This window comes from Carcharhinus amblyrhynchos, chromosome 6 (genome assembly GCF_965287045.1).
Source record: "Carcharhinus amblyrhynchos chromosome 6, sCarAmb.v2.hapA, whole genome shotgun sequence".
In the NCBI taxonomy this organism is placed as follows: Eukaryota; Metazoa; Chordata; class Chondrichthyes; order Carcharhiniformes; family Carcharhinidae; genus Carcharhinus; species Carcharhinus amblyrhynchos.
The window spans coordinates 97,775,988-97,795,828 of NC_137329.1; the positions used below are offsets into that span (position 1 = coordinate 97,775,988).

General features: G+C 38.3%; 2 protein-coding genes across 4 annotated transcripts; one reads left to right on the top strand and one right to left on the bottom strand.

The window, feature by feature from the left end:
• Positions 1-2,351: 2,351 nt before the first annotated feature.
• Positions 2,352-10,205, bottom strand: LOC145344152 (THAP domain-containing protein 5-like). Of its 2 annotated transcripts, XM_080191044.1 has the most exons (4): positions 10,096-10,172; positions 9,180-9,294; positions 6,324-6,516; positions 2,352-6,228 (listed from the first exon to the last, which is right to left on the bottom strand). In XM_080191044.1, exons 3-4 carry the CDS (start codon positions 6,468-6,470, stop codon positions 5,674-5,676), a joined length of 702 nt encoding a protein of 233 aa, XP_080047170.1. In that variant the 5' UTR covers positions 6,471-6,516; positions 9,180-9,294; positions 10,096-10,172; the 3' UTR covers positions 2,352-5,673. The 2 variants fall into 2 exon arrangements, with proteins under 2 accessions (XP_080047170.1, XP_080047169.1); XM_080191043.1 differs by lacking the exon at positions 9,180-9,294 and having other exon boundaries at positions 10,096-10,205.
• A 111-nt stretch (positions 10,206-10,316) lies between these two features.
• Positions 10,317-17,377, top strand: LOC145344153 (dnaJ homolog subfamily B member 9-like). Of its 2 annotated transcripts, none has more exons than XM_080191046.1 (3): positions 10,317-10,401; positions 14,581-14,809; positions 15,649-17,377. In XM_080191046.1, the coding sequence occupies exons 2-3, from the start codon at positions 14,593-14,595 to the stop codon at positions 16,086-16,088; spliced, it is 657 nt and encodes a 218-aa protein (XP_080047172.1). In that variant the 5' UTR covers positions 10,317-10,401; positions 14,581-14,592; the 3' UTR covers positions 16,089-17,377. The 2 variants fall into 2 exon arrangements, with proteins under 2 accessions (XP_080047172.1, XP_080047171.1); XM_080191045.1 differs by lacking the exon at positions 10,317-10,401 and adding an exon at positions 14,280-14,426.
• Positions 17,378-19,841: the final 2,464 nt, after the last annotated feature.

Here is a 19,841-nt window from a genome sequence, read left to right on the forward strand (position 1 = left end):
GGGTGGGATCGTGGTTGGTGCAGACTCGATGGGCCGAATGCTGTCCTTCTGCACTGTAGGGATTCTATGATTCTAGGTTGTTTCCTTGGTTGGGAAATCTAGTGTGTCATAATATAATCATCCTTTTGTAAAGCAAGTTGACATTGTTTTAATAAAGATAGTTGATCATCTAATACAGTAAAAACATTACAATTAGATGCAGTTCTGAAACTTTCTCTGCACATTTATTTATACTTTGTACATTATCAATAAAATACTTATGGATTATTTTGGACCACCAAATGTTTTTGACAAGTTAATTTTTAAAACACATTTAAGGTGAACATTTCTTTATCAAATTGTAATAATTATAAATACATTTTGAACTTATCATTTCCAATTATGGTTTTGGATCTCTGCCACCAATATAGCCATTCCTATTATTTAAGGTTTTTGATCCGATAAGAAGGTAAATCTCTAGAATGTAACCTTGCACATTATCATAATTATCAGATCAAACTTTAACCCATTTTTTCAGAAACAAAAAATCTTTGACAAAATAATACACCAGCAGTCTAAGGAAGTCAATACATTTGATCATTTAAAGCTTGGTTCAACAATGTGAAACTCAACTAAGTTTTAACCTTTGATATTGAGTCTTAAGTAGGAATCTGGGGTTGCTTCTGTGTATTTTTAATGATGGGAGTTTTCTTTTGTGCATCATGGCAAATACGCCTGGGGATTTGAGGAAAGAGAAAGCCATTCTCAGAGTTAGTTGAGTACAAGGAAGTGAGAAGCAGTTTTTATTTTATTTCTCATCATTCATTGAAATATTTGGCAATACTGATATACAGATTTTTTTTCACAGGCTGCTCATGAACGGCACAAATGTAGAATTGTGAAATCTGCTTCCCTCCTTCAGTTTCTTTTCCCTCTGATCTGGGACAATTTAAGGACAAGCTGAACATGGAGAATCAAAATCGTAAGCATAAAGATGTGTATTAAATAAACAAATTGTCAGCTTGTTTGGTACTAGAAATTAAAATATTATGAATATTGTAAAGATAGAGAATGGATTCTCACTGAAGGTGTTAAATATCACGTAGATGAATTTGTTTTCATAAGCAGTTGGAAGAAATTAAATAACTATAGAAGGAATTACGGTTATATAAGTACACATTTATATTGTTGATTGCTATGGTCAGATTCATTGGTTGTAATCCATAGATGGTAGTTTTTGCCTATGTCAGGCTCCTTACTTGTCAGTCTATTCATTCCTCCTCTACTTACAGCATAATTCTATTAATAATAGCTAGTTGGCCAATATGGTCCATCATTTTCAGATATTCAGATCAAATTTTTTCTGCGCTTAGTACTTTCCATTTTTGAAAAGGTCTTGGTATCCCTCAACCTCATTTTACATTCCCTATAAGAGTTTACAGATATTAAGGCAGAAAAGCAGACATTTCTACTGTTGCATCATTGTTGTTCACATGGTCAGGAACTGATATAGATTAGTTCCACATTAAATATGTCTGCATACTGGCACGGTCATATTCTATGAACCTATTATATGGAGCCAAGAAAATGATTTTCTGATTAAGTACAAAATAATGCAATAACCAGGGGATTAAATGGCATCAAATATGATAACATTGTGGTTCCATCATCCTAACCATAAATTAGCCTTTTATCTACATTGGTGCATACATACTTTGGTCTTAATAAAAGTCCAACTGAGATTGTTCCTGCAGAACAACAAAATCTAATATTATTATGACATAACAAACTTGTGTGTGGATTGCACTTCCATAATCTGGACATATCCCAAAGTGTTTCACAGCCAATTAAATACTTTGGAAGTGTAGCCATTGTCTTGTATGGAAATGTGGCAGCCAATCTGCATTCAGCAAGTCTAATAACTGACCACCGACATTAAATGGGGATAGGGTCTGAGTGGGATTGTGGTCAGTGCAGACTTAATGGGCTGAATGGCCTCCTTCTGCACTGTACGGATTCTATGAAATGACCAAATAATAAGTTAAGATAGCGTTGGTTGACGATTTATCACAAACAGAAGTTGGCCAGAATACAGCGAGAACTTCTATAACTCTCCAGCCCAGAATGCTTGGGACTAAGTCACTTCTGAATTTCAGAATATTCTGGATTATAAAATGGCATTAGAATATCTAACAATAATTGTGCGAACTGGAAAACACTGTAGATATAAATATTTACCTGAAACATAACAGCGATAAAACATTGTAGAACTGCAATTAGAAATGGATTTACTTGAACAAATAAAGTATATTCCATGTTTCCACTCCCAAAGTGTTGTCACAAAATAATGCCAATGATGTCGAGCAAACAGGTCATTCCAAACAATGCTTTATTTCACCAGTAGTTGGAATTCAGAACAGCTAATTCTGGGTCCTGTCCATTTGATGGTATTGGGCTGGGTGATGCTGATGGCGCGCATACAGAGAATTTTCCAACTTCATCAAACATTTGCTGCAACAGCATTTGTTTCATGTGTTTTGGTTGTTTCTTTATTAATTTCTCTTGGATGCTGTGTACATCCATTACATCTTGCTAGCTTATAAAACTTTGTTGCTCAAAAATGCGAATGAAGCGGGAGGCCAGATTTGCACGGTAATCTCCTTATCGTCCTTATGATTTTCACCTTTTCCAATATTGTAAGTGTAACATGCTTACATTTTGCTGCCCTCATCTTAGATGCTTTGGTTAGGTTTTTAAAAAAAAGCTATATCTGTGGTCTGCTCAAAAAAGGCACTGCTTCAAATGCACTGGAAATAGAAAATGGCAAGCTATGATGGAATGCGTTGACTGCAGCATGTAAAAACATAGCACAAGGTTACAAAGCTACTCAGCTCAAAACGTCCTGTGTTTCCATAGATCAGGTAAGCCTTCTCAATTTAATGCAGTGCCCAGAACAGTGGAGTGCGAGTCCATTAGCTGTTTGGATCTGCTCAAAACATTTCTGGGCAATTGGTGTTTCACAGCAATGGATTTCCAAGCTGGAGAGGTTCTAATACAGTATCAGAAAATATTTTACGCCCACCTGAGAGAGCAGACAGAATCTCGGCTTAACATTTCAGCCAAAAAATGCATCAGTACTGCACTGAAGTGCCAGCCTAGATTAAGTGCTCAAGTCTCTGAAATGGGGCTTCAACCTGCAACCTGACTGAGAGGTAAGAGTGGTACCAGCAAGTCAATTGTTACATGATTGAAAGAAATATCTTTTAAACATTTACAATTCTGAATGATAAGGCAATTCAGAATCTAAAACACATTACACAATGGATCAGAAAGTAGATCATTGTTCATTATTAAAAACACTTTCAACCATCTAACTAAACCATTTTTAGAACTTTCAGATAATTTTTAAAGCATTAAAGGTTTGGTAGTTTACCAGTTTTTGGACAATGTAAATGATGCACACAATATTAAATTCATAATTTCAGCATTGTAACTTCTGAAACAAACTTAGAAGGGGAATTCATTACTTTTTTTGATATTGTATAAGTTTTGTTCAGTTTATTGTTGAGTTTTCCTCCTCCAGCATGGCAGCTCAATAACTGCTCAGCACACTAATATCAATAATTAATTGCAGTGTGATCAACCCTAACAGCTTTTATGCTTTTGACAAGTCTCCTGATCTCCCAGTCTCATGATCTTATGTCTTTCTGGACTGTGATTTTTCTTTCAATTTCCCTTGCTCTATCTAGCTGAAAAAAGGAAGGTAAAATCCTATAGGGACACAATGGAAGTACTCCATTAAATCCATAAACTGCATTTATACAGGATTGTTTACACAGTAAATATCCCAAGGTGTTTTACAGGAAGGGAAACAATAGGTAGGTGGGAGAATGGACAACTTGCTATGGTGAAGGAACTTGCAAATAATATACTGGGGTAAAGTCATGGAGAATACTGAAGACAAGAACCATATATTCAATAGATCTGAAGTGCAAATGATGGGACTTCCGCAGGACACTGACACTAGCAGGATTTGAAATAAGCACAGAAAATGTTGGAAAAAGGCAGCAGGTCTGGCAGCATCTAAGGAGAGAGAAACAGTGTTAACATTTCAGGTGGATGACCTTTCACCAGCAAGGTTTAAAGTTTACTAGAATGACAGGCTGATAAAGATGATGATGGAGAAATTGTACATAAGGGCAAGGTGATAAAAGCGTGATGAGGGTTCAAGAGTAATGGGGATGATCTGAGAAGCTGCAAGCATTATTCTGAGATGGAAATTAAACAGTTAGTAAACAGGTAGGAGGTTGGGCTTGAAGCTCAGCATTAGATTGAAAAAGAATGCCTGGGACAAATGGGCTCTTTCTGCATTGTAGGGATTCTATGGTTTACATGGTCTAATTGAGCCTGAGAAACCTAACTTGCACAAGGGATAGTTGGATGGAGGGAACAGAACAAAGTTGGTTACATTACAGAAGAAAGACTTGCATTCATTCAATGCCTTTTACAAACTCAGGACCTTCCAAAGCACTTTACAGCTGATGAAATAGTTTTGAAACATATTTATCGTCATTCAGGAGCTGCAGCAGCAGAATTATCCCACAAAGAGCAGTCAGATAAGTGATCAGATGTCTGTTTTGCTGGAGTTGCTTGTCAGTTAACTATTTATCAGGAAAGAGGAGTGGAGTCAGGTAATACCAAAAAATACACTGGCCTTTTTGATACTTAGCTGTAGAAAAGTTTTAACAAAGAGCTAACTCCCAGACCTACATAGGCTGTGAATAGAAGAAAATAAATAAAGGAACCATACTAGTGGACCAATGGAAACCAAGGGGGGTTTTCTGATGTTTTAAGCCACTGAGCAGGAGTGACAGGGCGGATAGTGCTTGAAGTCTGGAAATTAGAGTCAAGAATTTGGCAATAAGCTAATGTAAGGATCCTTATTATATCTTGTACCCTGGAGAACAGCTGGGACACAGAAGAGAAATCAGAGTGAATTCCAGAGAGCTGTGACATACCTTTCGGGTTGGTCCCAGGAAAAGTGCACGAACCTTCAAGATTTTGAGAAATATGGGAACTATTGGTGGGGAAGGGGAATAAAAAAGTAGAACTGAGTGTAGCTTAAGTCTTTATAAGCTATAACATTTAGTCAGCGTGTTTCCTTCTTTGATTATTTTTGATGTACAATTAAGTTTTTTGTGTTTTAAAACATGAAATCTTGTGCTATAAATTAGAAAATACTGGAAAAGCTCAGTAGGCCAGGCAGCGTCTGTGCACAGAAAAACAGAATTAACATACCAAGTACATATGACCCATCTTTGGAGCTCAGGACAGGGAGAGATGTATAAAATTTTGTATTATGAGACCTTCAGTTGTACTTCTGTTGATTAATTGCAGGGTGTTTGGATTTCTTCTTTAAACATTGACAGTCCCGAACAGGATCATAACAAAATCAAAAGGACTGCATGAAGATTAAAGTTTTGTCAGCCTTGTATTAGTTACTGGTGATCCTTAATACCTGTGAATATTTCTGCAAATCAAATTCCTTATTGAACAATGCTCTGTAATCTAAACAATAACAAGTTTCAGGAAGATGTTAAAGACATGAAAGGTACTATATTTTCAAGGAAGGCTTTTGCTGTTCAGCAGTACACAATTGCCATGATAAGACTTTAATAGAATCAATTACTACATTTATTGTAACAGGGTTAACTCGAATGCTGTGAAACAGTTTTCCATAACCTTCATTTTCACTTCGGAAGTAAGATTCTCTTTTTTCAGCTGCTCGATCAGGTTTTCCATTCTCTTTAGCTTTGCTGCAGTTCCCTGTTCTTGTTGCTGCAGTTTTTTAATCTTCTTCTGCAACCTGAAAATCTTTTCCCAAAGCTGGGCCTTGCCAGTGTCCTGTCTACAATATGAATGTTCAACTTGCAGAACTTCAGTGACTATGGACTGTTGATCATTCAATAATTGGTTCATTTCGAGCTCTTTTATTAATGTGAAGGGCTCAGCTGATGTGTCTTGAAAAACTTGTTCTGGATTTCCAACAGACTGTGATAATGCGATGTTACCTTCTAAATTCCTTTGGGATTGCTCATCACACTCTGCATTAGGAAGCGATGAGTCTAATCTTTCACTGGTTGTTATTTCATCTGTTGCGACAGGACCAAGTATTTCCAGATTTGTTTCTGATGTCCCTTTAGGCAAAATATCTTTCCTACGAATATATCGAGAACACAGTTTCTTCTTCTGAAAGATAAAGTTTTGGGGTTTTGATTTGATAAATTTGACATTTACTCAATACAATGTCCTCAAACCTATTATGAAATAAGGTTTAATCTTACCTGTTGATGATTTGGAAATGAGAAAATGGTTGGTATAGCATGTCGCTTCAAATAACGGATACCCCAGCGCCATTCAAATGAATCTGCAGTAAAATGGTCACTACAAATGCATTGATGCTTAGTAGGGAACCAGTTGTCCCGTTTCATATTTTTGATCCATTTGTGAAGTCTTTCCTTGTTTTGCAGTGGAAACCTTTATTAAAGAGAAAATAAAATATGTTTGCTACATTACTGGCTTATATATGTTGGACTGTGAAGTTTATTCCTGAACTGCCACTAATGCTAATGGATAACAGTCTCATAGATTCATATTAAGACTATGTTTAAATAGATAATTCTAAACTTGTTCATTCAAGTGTCTTCCACATGTTATGGTCCAGCATTAAGGTTGGTAAATAGTTAATGAACACATTTGTATTTGTAAAACATTGAATTTTTAAACCAGTATTACAGAAATATGAATTCTACTTTCATTTATGTGAATTCAAGGCTGGATAAATTTGCAAATATTGCTGCTGGTTGTGCCCCATGCTGATGAATCAAAATATAAGGCAGAGAATAATGTAAATATGTTTTTGGGTGTGTTTAGTAAATCAATTAGAACGTCATAAAAATGGAGTCTACTGAAAGAAATACTTTTTAAAATGTGATCATAATCATATACATTTGTTTACAAAATCCTTTATGTTCATGATGTAAATTATATTCTTTTTACTTTTTAAATGGGTGGTCCTTGTCTTGCAAACTTTCTGCCACTCCTGTCTTTTCTGACTGTGACTTTTGGAGTGCCCCAGTGCTTGAATATGATAATGGAAAGAACTAAGCAGCACACCACTCTCTGCTTGTCCCACTTTAATGATGCACCCACTTGACTGTTGCAATCTAATATTAATTTTACGTTCTCTGTACAATTTACTGCCCAGTTTCAATCTTCAAAATTCTAAGATAGACTATGGATGGATGTACATGTGAATGATGGGTCACAACAAAACCACTTGTCACAGTGCGATTATTTGTTTCTCTTTCTGGCCTCCCTGTAAGAATAATTGGACAAGCCAATGACATACTAGAGTGTTGTCAACGTTAACAAATACCGGTAACAATGATAACAACAATTATCTCAGTTTGAGCTATCAAATGGGGACGAATAAGAAATGACAAATGATGTATAAGATGAGAGGTCACACAACACCAGGTCAGCTCACCTGATGAGGGAGCAGAACTCCGAAAGCTTGTGATTTCAAATAAATCTGTTGGACTACAAAATCTGGTGCTTTCCGTGCCCGCTGGGCACCGCAGGGGCTGGGTGCATTATGGACCCCAACAATCACATTTTGATTTGATTTGTCTTAAGTTTCCTTTGTACTTTTGTTTTTGTTCAGGCTGTTCCCCTTCCTTTTGGGGAGCTGCCCCTTTTACTTTGTCCTAATTAAATTTGAGTTTGCCTATTTGGAGGAGCAGGAGCACAGTGAGGGTGCATTCTGTCTCATCTTTTCAACCTTTACAGTGAAATGATTATAAGACATGGTGTAGGCAGGTTCAATCGAGGCCTTAAAAAGGGAATTAGGCTGTTGTTTGAAAAGGAAGAAAGTGCAGGGTTATGGAGAGAAGGCAGGAGAACAGCACAAAGTAAATTGCCCATTCAGAGAACTGGTACAGACATGATGTGCTGAATAGCCTCCCACGCTGTAAAAATTTTATGATCCTGTGACATCTATCAAGAGTTGCCAAGAATTTCAGTGGGTGAACACAGCATATAAATAATCTTGGATATGCAGATGACACATTAATTATGGCAGGTACAAAGAAAAATCTACAAAGACTTCCAGACACAATTGTAACAAACACTAACCGATAATGGATTATCATGAAACTTAGCAAACAGTATGCATGGTAATAAGAAAGAAGAAAATGATCACACCTTGATGCAAAATAATATTGAAATCAAAAGAAACAAAACAAGTTGAATTTTCTTATCTGGGTTGCCTAATAATATCAGGAAGTGCTTAAAACTTGCAAAACAAACCTTCACAAAAATGTCAAGACTTTTTTTAGATATACAATCTCTATGGAAAGCAGAATGATATTACTAAAATGCTATGTCTGGTCAATGATATCAGATGGCTGTGAAAGCTAGAATATAAGCAGAACAATGGAAGATAAGTTAAAGGTAACGGAAATGTGGTTTCTGAAATGTTTGACGAAGATTAGTTGGACAACACACACTAATGAAGAAATCTGAGGATAGCAGGCACACAAGAATGATCACCAAAGGACAACTACAATTCTTTGGGCATGTATTTAGGAGAGAGAAACTAAAACATCTTGTAGTTACTGGTAAAATTGTTGGTAGTGGAACAAGAGGGAGACAAAGGAAGAAATACATCAATAGCTCTTGAAGCAGAACAGACACAAAATTTGAGATCAACCCCAAGATGTTGGCTGCTATAAGCACTATGAAAATTGGACAGTCACAATTGCTAACATTGTAAAACATGGCACCAGAAGAAGAAATGGTGTGGGGTGGGTTTGGACATGGGAAAAAAATTATTCTGCTAAAATGATTATGTTTTTGTATTTTGCTATCTGACAAATGTTTGAACTCAATCTACTAACAGCTGAAGGATTTCATGAGTGATTGCCAGTCATTATTAGAAAGTCTTCAGAAGGTTCACATTCTGCTCATTTTGACACAAATTTTGTTAATGGTCCTGTGAAGCACCTCGAGATGTTCAATTATGTTAAGTGTACTTTATAACTATAAACTACTGTTATGGGAGGGTTAATAGAATTTTGGAGCTTGAGTTATTCAGCCAGGGCAGCTTGGTGGTACAGTGATTAGGACTGCTGCCTCACAGCGCCAAGAATCCAGGGTTCAATTCCTGGCTTGGGTCAATCTCTGTGCAGGGTCTGCATGTTCTCCCTGTGTCTGCGTGGGTTTCCTCCACATCCTCTGGTTTCCTCCCACAATCTGAAAGACATGACAGTTAGGTGTATTGGCCATGCCAACCCTCAGTGTACCTGAACAGCATTGGAGTGTGGCAACTAGGGGATTTTCACAGTAACTTCATTGCAATGTTAATGTACGCCTACTTGTGACACAAATAAATGACATTGCCGTCCTCTACTCCTCCTTACATCTGCCCTCATTATGTCCTCAACCCCCTGTGCTCGTACCTGTCTTTCTTCTCCTACTACCTTTGCTGTTCTGACCTCCAACATTTATTCCTTTAGCTGGGTATGCTACCAGTTTTTCTGCTCTTGACCGGAATGCCTGTTTTTCCTATGTAAACATGTACATGTACAACTTCAAGCCCTAAATGACATCAATACTCTGTAATAAAAACAATTTGACATCCACTCACTATTAAGTAAATGATCCTAATATATTATTCATCACATAACCTGAGACACTGGCTGACTCACTTGTCAGCAATGACACAGGTTACTCATTGTGCGTATTGTAATATTTTGGCTTGAGCTGCAGATCTCAATTCATCGGTTTTACCTTGCAATTTCTACTATTCAAATGCCATGACTTAAACTTGCATCAACTCGAAAAATGGTGGTACATTGGAGGTGTCCTTCCCCCCACCCCCTTGTTTAAACTTTAATTAACGGAAAAAGTTGGCATCGCCTGACTGTCCTCTTCTGAACCCTGATGTAACCTGTAAAAACCCTGTATTTATGTAACCTGGCCCTTTACCCGAGATTCAATGAGCATGTCGGTACATATTCTGAGGGTGGCGGTGCTGTTGCCTTTTCTACTTACGGGTAAAAGCCCAATCTTTTCTGACTGTCGGACGATAACTGGCCACTTCGATTCGAGCAGCCTGCGGCCGCACAGTATCTAGGCATCTCCGCTGAGGATAACAAGGAAAGTACAGGGAGCGACAAAGAGGAGGCGCAAGCGCCTAGAATGCGGAAGTGAAATCACAAAGAGTATCGAAGCGGGGCAGTGACGTGTTAGCTGGGGGCAGCCAATGAGTGAGTGATTCGTGGTGCAGGGGTTCTAGAACGCAGAGTATCAATTCAGGGTGTTTCCCGGAGCTGCCGGAGTGGGGAGCGCTGGTCAGGGGTGAGTGTACTGGGAAAGGGGGATTCTCCTTTCAGCCTGCTTTCAGACTGTATCCTTCCTTCCTTCTGTCCTGCCGCAGCACAACTTTCCTTGCCCGTGTCGGTTTCGCTTTGTTTACATCTCCCGATCTGAAATAAGAACATAAGAACATAAGAAATAGGAGCAGGAGTAGGCCATCTAGCCCTTCGAGCCTGCCCCGCCATTCAATAAGATCATGGCTGATCTGTCGTGGCTCAGTTCCACTTTCCCGCCCTCTCCCCATAACCCTTAATCCCTTCTCTTATCAAAAACCCATCAACCCGCTTCTTAAAAATATTTAGCGAGGCAGCCTCCACCACTTCAACGGGCAGAGAATTCCAGAGATTCACCACCCTTTGAGTGAAGAAGTTCCTCCTCAACTCCGTTCTAAACCGCCTCCCCTTTATCTTGAGGCTGTGCCCCCTAGTCCTACTGTCTTTTTTGAGCGGGAAGAGTCTCTCCACCTCTATCCTATCCATCCCATTCATCATCTTACACCGTCCGAGTCCTATAGTGTTGCCTTGCGGCGCTTTGATGTTTTTTTATTAATGGCATAAGAGCTTTGTATATGTTGGTATGGCATTAGTGCTCTGTGTGTCTGTATGGCATTAGTGCTCCGTTTGTGTCTGTGTGGCATTAGTGCTCTGTGTGTGTATGTATGGCATAAGTGTATGTTCACTGTACCGTCTCTGTGTGTAACACTGCCGTGAGAAAGCAGGCGTTTACACAGCGCCTAGTTCCACCTTCTAAGCCTTGTAAAGTTAAAAAAGGCCGAGAGTGTTCCAAGTAGGCCCTGCCTGGTCAGCTGAGATCTAAATCCTTCCAGGTCTGTGTTGCTGAACTTTTCGCATCATCGCCGCGCGAAAGCATTGGGGAGAAAATCGTCGGCCCTAACAATCGTTTTCTGACTCTTTCTTTGATCAAGATCATTTCCTGTCTTAGTTGTAACGTGGCTTTCCATTGCAACGATACGATGTGGAGTTTGGTCCGAAATTACGGGCCCACCTTTTATCGAACGTTGCATGGAGTTTCCGACCTTTGGCTCAAAAGATTGAAATGTGATCTTTTTGCAATTGATGGGCGTCGTGTTGCCTTTTGTTTTTGCAGATTGGATCTTACTGCACTAGACAGTTAGACGAAAATAGAGCACTTAATCTATTTTAACACATAGCAGAAAATGTATTAATTTTAAATTGTGCCCATATATAATCGGCAAAAGGTTAGGAAGGTCGCCTAACTTTTTTTAGCCCCATATATTTGCCCATGGCTACCCAAAACAATGGGGCAGTTACCACTGTTATATTCCGTAAATGTTGGTATGAGCATAAAATGCTTTGGGTGAGAGTATGTTGAGTTCTGTCTTCTGTGGTGTGATGTGGGATTGATAGAAACCATAGAAAAGTTACAGTACAGAAAGTAGCCATTCAGCCCAGTGAGCCCACGTCAGTTGTCCTTTGCAATTCTACCTTCCAGTAACCAGCCTTGTGAGTTACAGCACTTCAGGTGTAGAGCCAGCTACTTTTAAATCAGTCAAATGGTGCTTCAGGCAACTGTTTCTGTACACCTACCACCTTTTGGGTTATAAGTTTTTTTCTAATATCTCCACTAATCCTTTTATCAATCACTTAATTCTGCGCCCCTGGTAATTGACCCCTCTGCTGGGGGAAACAAGTATTTCCTGTCTACTCTTTTTCCGTTCATCAGTTTGTACACTACAGTTAGGTCACCCCCTCAGCCTCTTTTCTCAGGAAAATAGTCTACTCAATCCTTCCTCTTGGCTGCAATTTTCAAGCCCTGGCAACACGTTTGGAAATCTCCTCTGTCGTCTCTCCAGAGCAAAAATCCTTCCTATAATATGGCAACCGGAACTATGCACAAACTTCCAGCTGTGGTCTAACCAGTGTTTTTGTTTGCAGTTCCATCATTACATCCCTGATTTTTGTATTGTATACCTTGTCCAATAAAGGAAAGCATTTTGTACACTCTCACTATCTTTACTGACCTGTCAGTGGACGTATACTTCAAGATTGCTCACTCCCTCAGTCTACCCTCCCATTTGTTGAGTACTCCCTTGCTTTGTTTGTCCTCCCCAAATGCATTAGTCCACATTTCTTTGGATTGAATTCCTACTAACAGCCTTGACTGTCACTGCTCACTCTCCAAGACCCTTACTCCTTACTGACGACCTTGCCCATTTCCCTCATACCCACCAACGGACTGGCACTGGGACTACAAAAGAGCGTCCCAACACTGAGCCCTGTGGAACACCATTGGAAACTGGTTTCCATTCACAAAACCATTACCCTTTGATCCCTGTCACTGAGCTGATTTTGGATCCAATTTGCCATGTTCCCCTGTATCCTGTGAGCTTTCAACTTTTCTAAACAGTCTGCCACGTGGGACCTTGTCAGATGCCTTACTAAAATACATGTCGATGATATTCACTTCACTGCTGTCATCAGTCTTGCTGTTTCCTCAAATTCAGTTAAGTTGGTGAAACACAACTTTCGATACCAAAATTATGCTGACTGTTCCTGATTAATCCATGCCTTTCTACGTAACAGTTTATTCTAGATCTCTGAATTGATTACAATAATTTGCCTACGACTGAAGTCGTATTGACCAGCCTATAATTATTTGACCCACCCCCACCCTACAATATTGCCGACCTCCAATCCTCTGGTACCTTGCCTGTATCTCATGAGAATTGCAAAATGATCTTCAGGACATTTTGCTGTTTCCTCCCCGGCCACCTGGGGATACAATCCATCCGGTGCTGATTAATCCCATTTCAAGATGTCAGTCCCTCCAGTACTTCCTCTTATGCTTATTACATCTAATATTTTGCACTCATTAATGAGAATGCCTTCATCATATCTCTTTTGCAAAGATAATGTGCTCATTAAGAACCCTGTCCACATTATCATCTTCATCACATAAATTACTTTCTACATCCTTGATAGGCACTCTCCCATTTTCTTGGTGAAAAAAAGTGCACGAAGAGGAATTCGGGACAAATGATGTTGTAAACACCTTTCACTGAACACTACTGTAGAAACATAGTCAGGTACATTCCAAACATCTCAAGACATGTAGGGATGGGCAATAAATTTGACCTTGTCAGTATCCCCCACAATTTTACAATGAATAAAAAACAGAAAGTCAGTGGTGAGTGTTTCCTCTCGTAGAGACACCACATTATTATTTAATAGAACTAACTAGGTTCCATTCTCTCCCATCAATGCTTTTTCAATTATACATTTTTAAAATTGGGAGTCTGAACCCTATTTGAAAATGCCATTGTATCAGTGATTGTTCCAAAAATGCTAATAGCTAGATAGGAAAGAAAAATCTGAGCCAAGCCATAACGCACAAAAGAGATTTTTTCCAAATAAGTCACACAGCACTATTGGGTATTTCTCCCACTTGGGCTAGTAATGCTTTTTGGAACTTGAATTTTTGAGATATTGGTTGCTCCTGAATAGTTTCAGTATTTGGTACAATTGATCATATCAGCATCATTGTGACTTTCTATCATATGTGAATGTAGAATTGTGCATAATATCTATTGTTAAATATTCGTATTTTTGAGAAATCATCCTGGAATTTCCTGAACATTGTTGGTATAAGTGATATTTTTGGAAGGCAACTTCTGAATAATTTGGTTTAAGCTGAAAGGTTGGTACATATGAATTTCCTTGATTACTGAAGCACTTCAAAGATGCTTTCCATCAAAACGCACAGCTCCAATCTTCCCATGCACAAAATATAATGGACTGGTATAAACTTACACCTAAAATTGTCGGTGCAGACTTGTCTGATAATGAGTATATTGAGCTTTTTGGATTATGACAACAATTTCCTTTTTTATGTTTCACAGAGAGACCTGTGCCAAACTTAACCAAAGTCTGGTCCCGGTGTGTAGCCTATTTCCTCTCCCACTTCCACCTTTTTTGCATTGGTATTCACATTACATGAGATGCAAATCAGCTTCCCAGGAAATTTGGGCATGTACTTACATTAAATCCTTCTGTGTTACTCTGGGCAATGTAAACACGATTGAAGAAATTACAGGCCTTACTGAAGAGGATCTCTGTCATATTTAAAAGTGTGTGTTTGATATATTGAACTACATGGATGCATCTTGTTTGTCTTTTCTAGGAAATCTCGACAATGGCGGCAGCACACTCTGTTTTTGCTTTCGCTGTCTGTTTTCTAATGATATCTGAATTTATACTGGCGAAGAAGGACTATTATGAAGTTTTGGGTGTGCCAAAAAATTCATCTGATCGTCAGATCAAGAAGGCTTTTCACAAGCTTGCAATGAAATACCATCCAGATAAAAATAAAAGTCCCGATGCAGAGGCAAAGTTTAGGGAAATAGCTGAAGGTAGGTGTGTTAAATTTCTCTTCTTTGTGCGGCTCTATTAATATCGTTTTATCTTTTCATTGGTTTATCTATACTTTTAGTAGTTGCTAGTCATTAGAAAGATCACAACCATCATCATCAGCTCCTACCAGAAACTCTATACCTTTGGCCACTATCTTGAGCCACACCACACTTTCCCCAACTCCAGCATCTTATTTAATCCTGAGCTAAGCTGAGTTCCTTTAGAAAAGTAGCTTGCTTCCACGTCTATAATATTGCCCAGCATTACCCTGTCTCACCTCTCTGCTGATGAGCTTTTCTTCTGGGTCACAGTCATCTTTAGGTTCAAATACTCTCCTGACCCCCGTTTCTTTTATCTTTTCATCACCCTTTGTAAACTACTGTCCATTTGCCCCTTGTATCTATCCCACACCTGAGCCTGTTTACTTTTCACTTCTGTCTTTGCTGATCTATGTTTACTTCTGAACCCTCAGTGCTGCCAATTTAAAATAGTCACCTTTTGAGTTTGAATCTTTTCATACTCTCTTCCCAATATTGCCTTTAACCTCTGCCAGCTGTCCTTCACTTTCATACGCATACAAAAAAGTCAATTTCTTTGGGCTGTTGTACAGTCCCTTCACCTTGCTATTGTTGACTGTGCATTTGGTAGTTCAATCTCGTGCTTTGAAATGCTTTTGCTGGATTTACTTTTTAACACCCAACTTAAAACCTACATTTAAACAATATTTTGGCTGACTATTATTTCCTTTGGTGCATTGCTCACTCATCTGCGTCGATGGAGCTATATAAAGGCAACTTGTCATTTGCTGTTTTATTAAGGAACTGTTTTGCTTTTGCAGCATACGAGGTTCTTTCAGATGATAAGAAAAGGAAAGAATACGATCAGATGGGACATCAGTTTTTCAATGCAGGCAGTGGTGGCCATCACACCCATCCTTTCAATTTCAACTTTGATGACTTCCTTAAAGATTTTGACTTTGATTTTGGCCACAGAACACATCACAAGAAACACTTTGATAGCCACTTCAGGGCACACCAGGAGGCACACAATGCACACAGATTTTCCTTTGGCGATGGACAATTTCCATTTGGAGGAGGGTTGTTTGACGACGTATTTGAAGACATGGAAAAGATGTTCTCGTTCAGCAGTTTTGGCACTACACACAAACATACAGTGAGAACTGAGAAGTTTCAAAACTCTGGCAAGCAGCACTGCAAGACTGTTACACAGCGCAGAGGAAACATGGTGACCACATACACAGACTGTTCAGTGCCGTAAACTTGCTAAATATACATGATTATAACAGCGTGGTTTACTTGACATCTTTTATGTCATGGCCTGTTTCCCAGGCGGAAGTGTCAAGAAAGGCAATATCTGAGCTGACTTGCACAAAAATAATGCTTTCCTGTTAGTCTTTGTGAACCTTCTAAAAATTTATTGGGTGCAATGGGCTAATTCCAGCGAGAAACTGTTCTTAGCCTTTGCAGTAACCATTTTCTAGCTTAGTAATTCCAAGCACATGTTTAATAAATAAAAAGCAATAGCAAGAATAATTTGATGTATGAGCTAGCACAGGAGGCAGCAGGATTAAATGAAATAATGGTGAAACAAGTTATTCTGTAACATTACGACATTTGTTTAATCCCAATGTATTGAATGGCTTTAAATTTGAGGACAGATCTTGTATTTTGCAATGGCTAATGAAGGCAGAATAACATAACTTTGTTACAAGCTTATCTATCATTTTATTATCAGGATCTATGCGGTATGCTAGAATCCACAATTCAGTTTCTGTAGTATCAGTGCTGAGCCTATGCCTTATTTATTGTTTTTGTTTCTGTTTAAATATCTTCATAGTTGCATCTAACTTCGGCTTTGCTGTGTTGCTCTGAAATTTTGGGCTTTGGTCTTTAATGAGAAATGTAGTGAAACAGCACACACTGTAAGGATAGGCCCCAGGTTTGAATCTGAATCATAAACTTGTACACTTTTGTATTGGTGTGGAAAATCACAACATTTAATTAAAATTTGTTAGCTTCAATGTACACAGTGTGATACAGTTTGAAAATCAAATTATAGAAGCTTAATTTCTTCAAAGCTCATCAAACTGCAGGCCACATAATCCGTTTTGGTGCTATAAAGTTGATTTTAAAAAATAATTGTGCTTTGAGTTTAATTTTTGAGCTACCCTTAAACCACTTTGGATTAAGTGCTAACAATAATAGATTCTTGCAGAATGCTTTATGTAATTACAAAAAACTTTTTTACAAAAGTTACAAAATGCTTTATGTAATTACAAAAACTTACTTTTGGAAAATGTGATAGATGAGAGAAAGCCCCAAACTTCACTTAGTTCCTTTTAGCCTTCTGTAGTATTCAGAAGGCAACATTGAAGAGCTAACAAAATCAAGTGATTTCTAAATGATGATTGTTCTCCACTAACCTGTACTCGTGATATTTGGCAAACCTGTACCTTATGCCATGTGATATTTTTGTTTATATTCAGTTTTTTTCTTGCCATGTGTCCCCCATTGTCTTTTGAAAATTTATAAAATCTGATTACCTCATTTCATTGTCTTGAAACTCGCAGGTGAAAATCTGCGTACTGTCAAGTGTGCAATATTATTGTACAGTCTTCGCTCTGCATTACAGGTGTTGTGTAGACTCCATTAGTTTATTAAAATTTGTGAAATCTGTGTGCAAAATGTCTTGCAATTTTCCAAAAGACATTTATTTAATAAATCCTGTTGCTAAAACTTGATTATTAAAAAGAATGCTTTCCCATAAGTCAGTTGTTTTTAACAGTTAAATTGTGGCATTAAACAAAGACTTCCTGCAGTTGTTCACATTACACGCAAGGGAGTTTTTTTTATCATCTGTACACTCTGCCAAAGCTTTAATGGAAAGGCCAATTGCAGTATTTGTCCTTGGCATTGTTTACATGTTTCACCATTTTAATAGCTCGCTCTGCACTATTCAGAGTTACAGAATGTAGAATTGTTACAGGACAGAAAGAGCCCATTCAGCCTTGTGTGCTGGCTCATCATTTTGGATATTTGGATAAAGCCCAGAATTGAATCTGCCTTCTAAATCTTAACCATGTGGTGTGTATAAGAAAGAAAATCCTGCTTTTGCCATTGGTAATCACCTTCCATTGGTATCCTCTGATTCTTAACCCTTCTGCATTTGGATCAAACCTCTTCTTAAATGAGAACCCCAACATCTCCAATCTATCTACATAACTGAAGTTTTATGAATCTTTTATGCATCTATTCCAAAACCATCAAATCCTAAAGTGTGGTGTCCAAAATTGGACACACTATTCCAGTTGAGACCAAGCCAATGTTTTGTAAAGGTTCATAACTTTGTTACTTTTGTACTCTATGCTTCCCAAAAGTCCAGATCCCACATTCCTTTTTGCCACCTTCAATTACTTGCGTACATATATGCCCAGATCGCTATGCTATGTTTTATATGCCTCCTTGTCCTTCCTATCAAAATGCATTACATACAATTCTCTGCATTAAGTTTCATCTATCACATCTGTCTATTCTACCAGTCTGGGTCCTCCAGAAATCCACTATTATCCTCAGAATCCAAAGTACTTTCTAGCTCTTGTGTTATCTACAAGTTTGAAAGTTGTGCTTTGTAAATGCAAGTTTAGGTCATTAAATCAAGAGCAGTGACCTGAGAACTGACCCCTAGAAAACTCCACTTGCATAATTCCTTCCAGTCCAATTAAACAACTAATAAAGACTGCTCTGTTTCATATCACTCTCAACTTTTTTTTAATCTATGCTGCTACTGTCTCTCTTATTCCACAAGCTTCAACTTTGGTTGGAAGCCCATTATATTGCAATTTATCAAACTTTTTGGAAGTCCATGTATACCATATTAATTATATTACCCTCATGAATTCCTGCAGTTATCTTGCTTTAAAAGAAACCCTAACTGTAAGTTAAACAAGATTTGCCCTTAATAAAGTTTTGCTGGATTTCCTTAATTACCCTTCAAGTGACTTGATCTTGTCCTGGTTCAGTTTATAAACAGACTGACCTGCAATTTGGCCTTGCATTCCTTTTGAACAAGGATACAACATTGGCTATTCTCCAGTCCTCCGGCACCACTGCTATGTTTAAGGAAGGTTGGTTCAGTAATTCCCACCTTTCCTCCGCACCCTATCCGTTTCTGGTGCCTTTTCAGCTTAACGATAGCCTTTCTTAAAAAAAACTCTCAATGTTTACCTCATCTAGTATCTCAACTACGTCTTTCATAATGACTTTGACTGCATCTTCTACCCTGGTAAAGATATGTAAATATCCATTAGTACCTCTGCAATGCTTTGTGTCCGTGTGCAGATCCCCATTCTGGTCCCCGAATGGCCCCATCTCTTTTGCTACTCATTATTCATATGTCCGTGGAAAGCCTTTGGATTTACATTTACTTTAGCTGCAGTTTCTTCTCCAACTTGCCTCATATTTTCTTTTTTCAGTTTCCCCCTGAACATTCTATGACTGGTTCTCCCCTCATATTATCAACCCAACATTTGTCGGATTCACCCTTTTTCTACTTTTAGTCTTATCACTTATATATTCCAAGGTGCTTTGATTGCTCTAACTTTTCCCTCATGGAAATGAATCATCCCTTTAAAGGCAACTTATGTTCCATTAATTTTTGCTTGACCATCCTTGATCTTAATTTATTTGAGATATCCATTCTTATCACACTTTATCCAATTTTTCTCTGGTTAGCTCCTTGTACTTTTCCATAGTTGACCTAAGTCATATGATGCTATGAATGTGTGTTCCCTAAAGATTCTGCCAATACTAGCAGGGTGACCAAGAAACTGGGCAAAAAAAATACCCCCCTGGTAGCTGCTAGTCCAAGCTGTTTGGGGTGGGTGGGGCGGTTGAGGACAGTGGTGTTAGTAAGCTCAGTAAGGAGTCTCACAACACCAGGTTAAAATCCAACTGGTTTATTTGGTAGCAAACGTCACTAGCTTTCAGAGCACTGTTCCTTTGTCAGGTGAGT

Coding starts and splice junctions, on each gene's coding strand:
- LOC145344153 (XM_080191045.1), top strand. CDS start 14,289: ATGTTTCACAGAGAGACCTGTGCCAAACTTAACCAAAGTCTGGTCCCG. Junction 14,427..14,580: donor CAGCTTCCCAGGAAATTTGG/GCATGTACTTAC, acceptor TGTCTTTTCTAG/GAAATCTCGACAATGGCGGC. Junction 14,810..15,648: donor GTTTAGGGAAATAGCTGAAG/GTAGGTGTGTTA, acceptor TTGCTTTTGCAG/CATACGAGGTTCTTTCAGAT.
- LOC145344152 (XM_080191043.1), bottom strand. CDS start 10,181: ATGCCTAGATACTGTGCGGCCGCAGGCTGCTCGAATCGAAGTGGCCAG. Junction 6,517..10,095: donor AAAAGATTGGGCTTTTACCC/GTAAGTAGAAAA, acceptor TCTTTAATAAAG/GTTTCCACTGCAAAACAAGG. Junction 6,229..6,323: donor CATTTCCAAATCATCAACAG/GTAAGATTAAAC, acceptor TTTATCTTTCAG/AAGAAGAAACTGTGTTCTCG.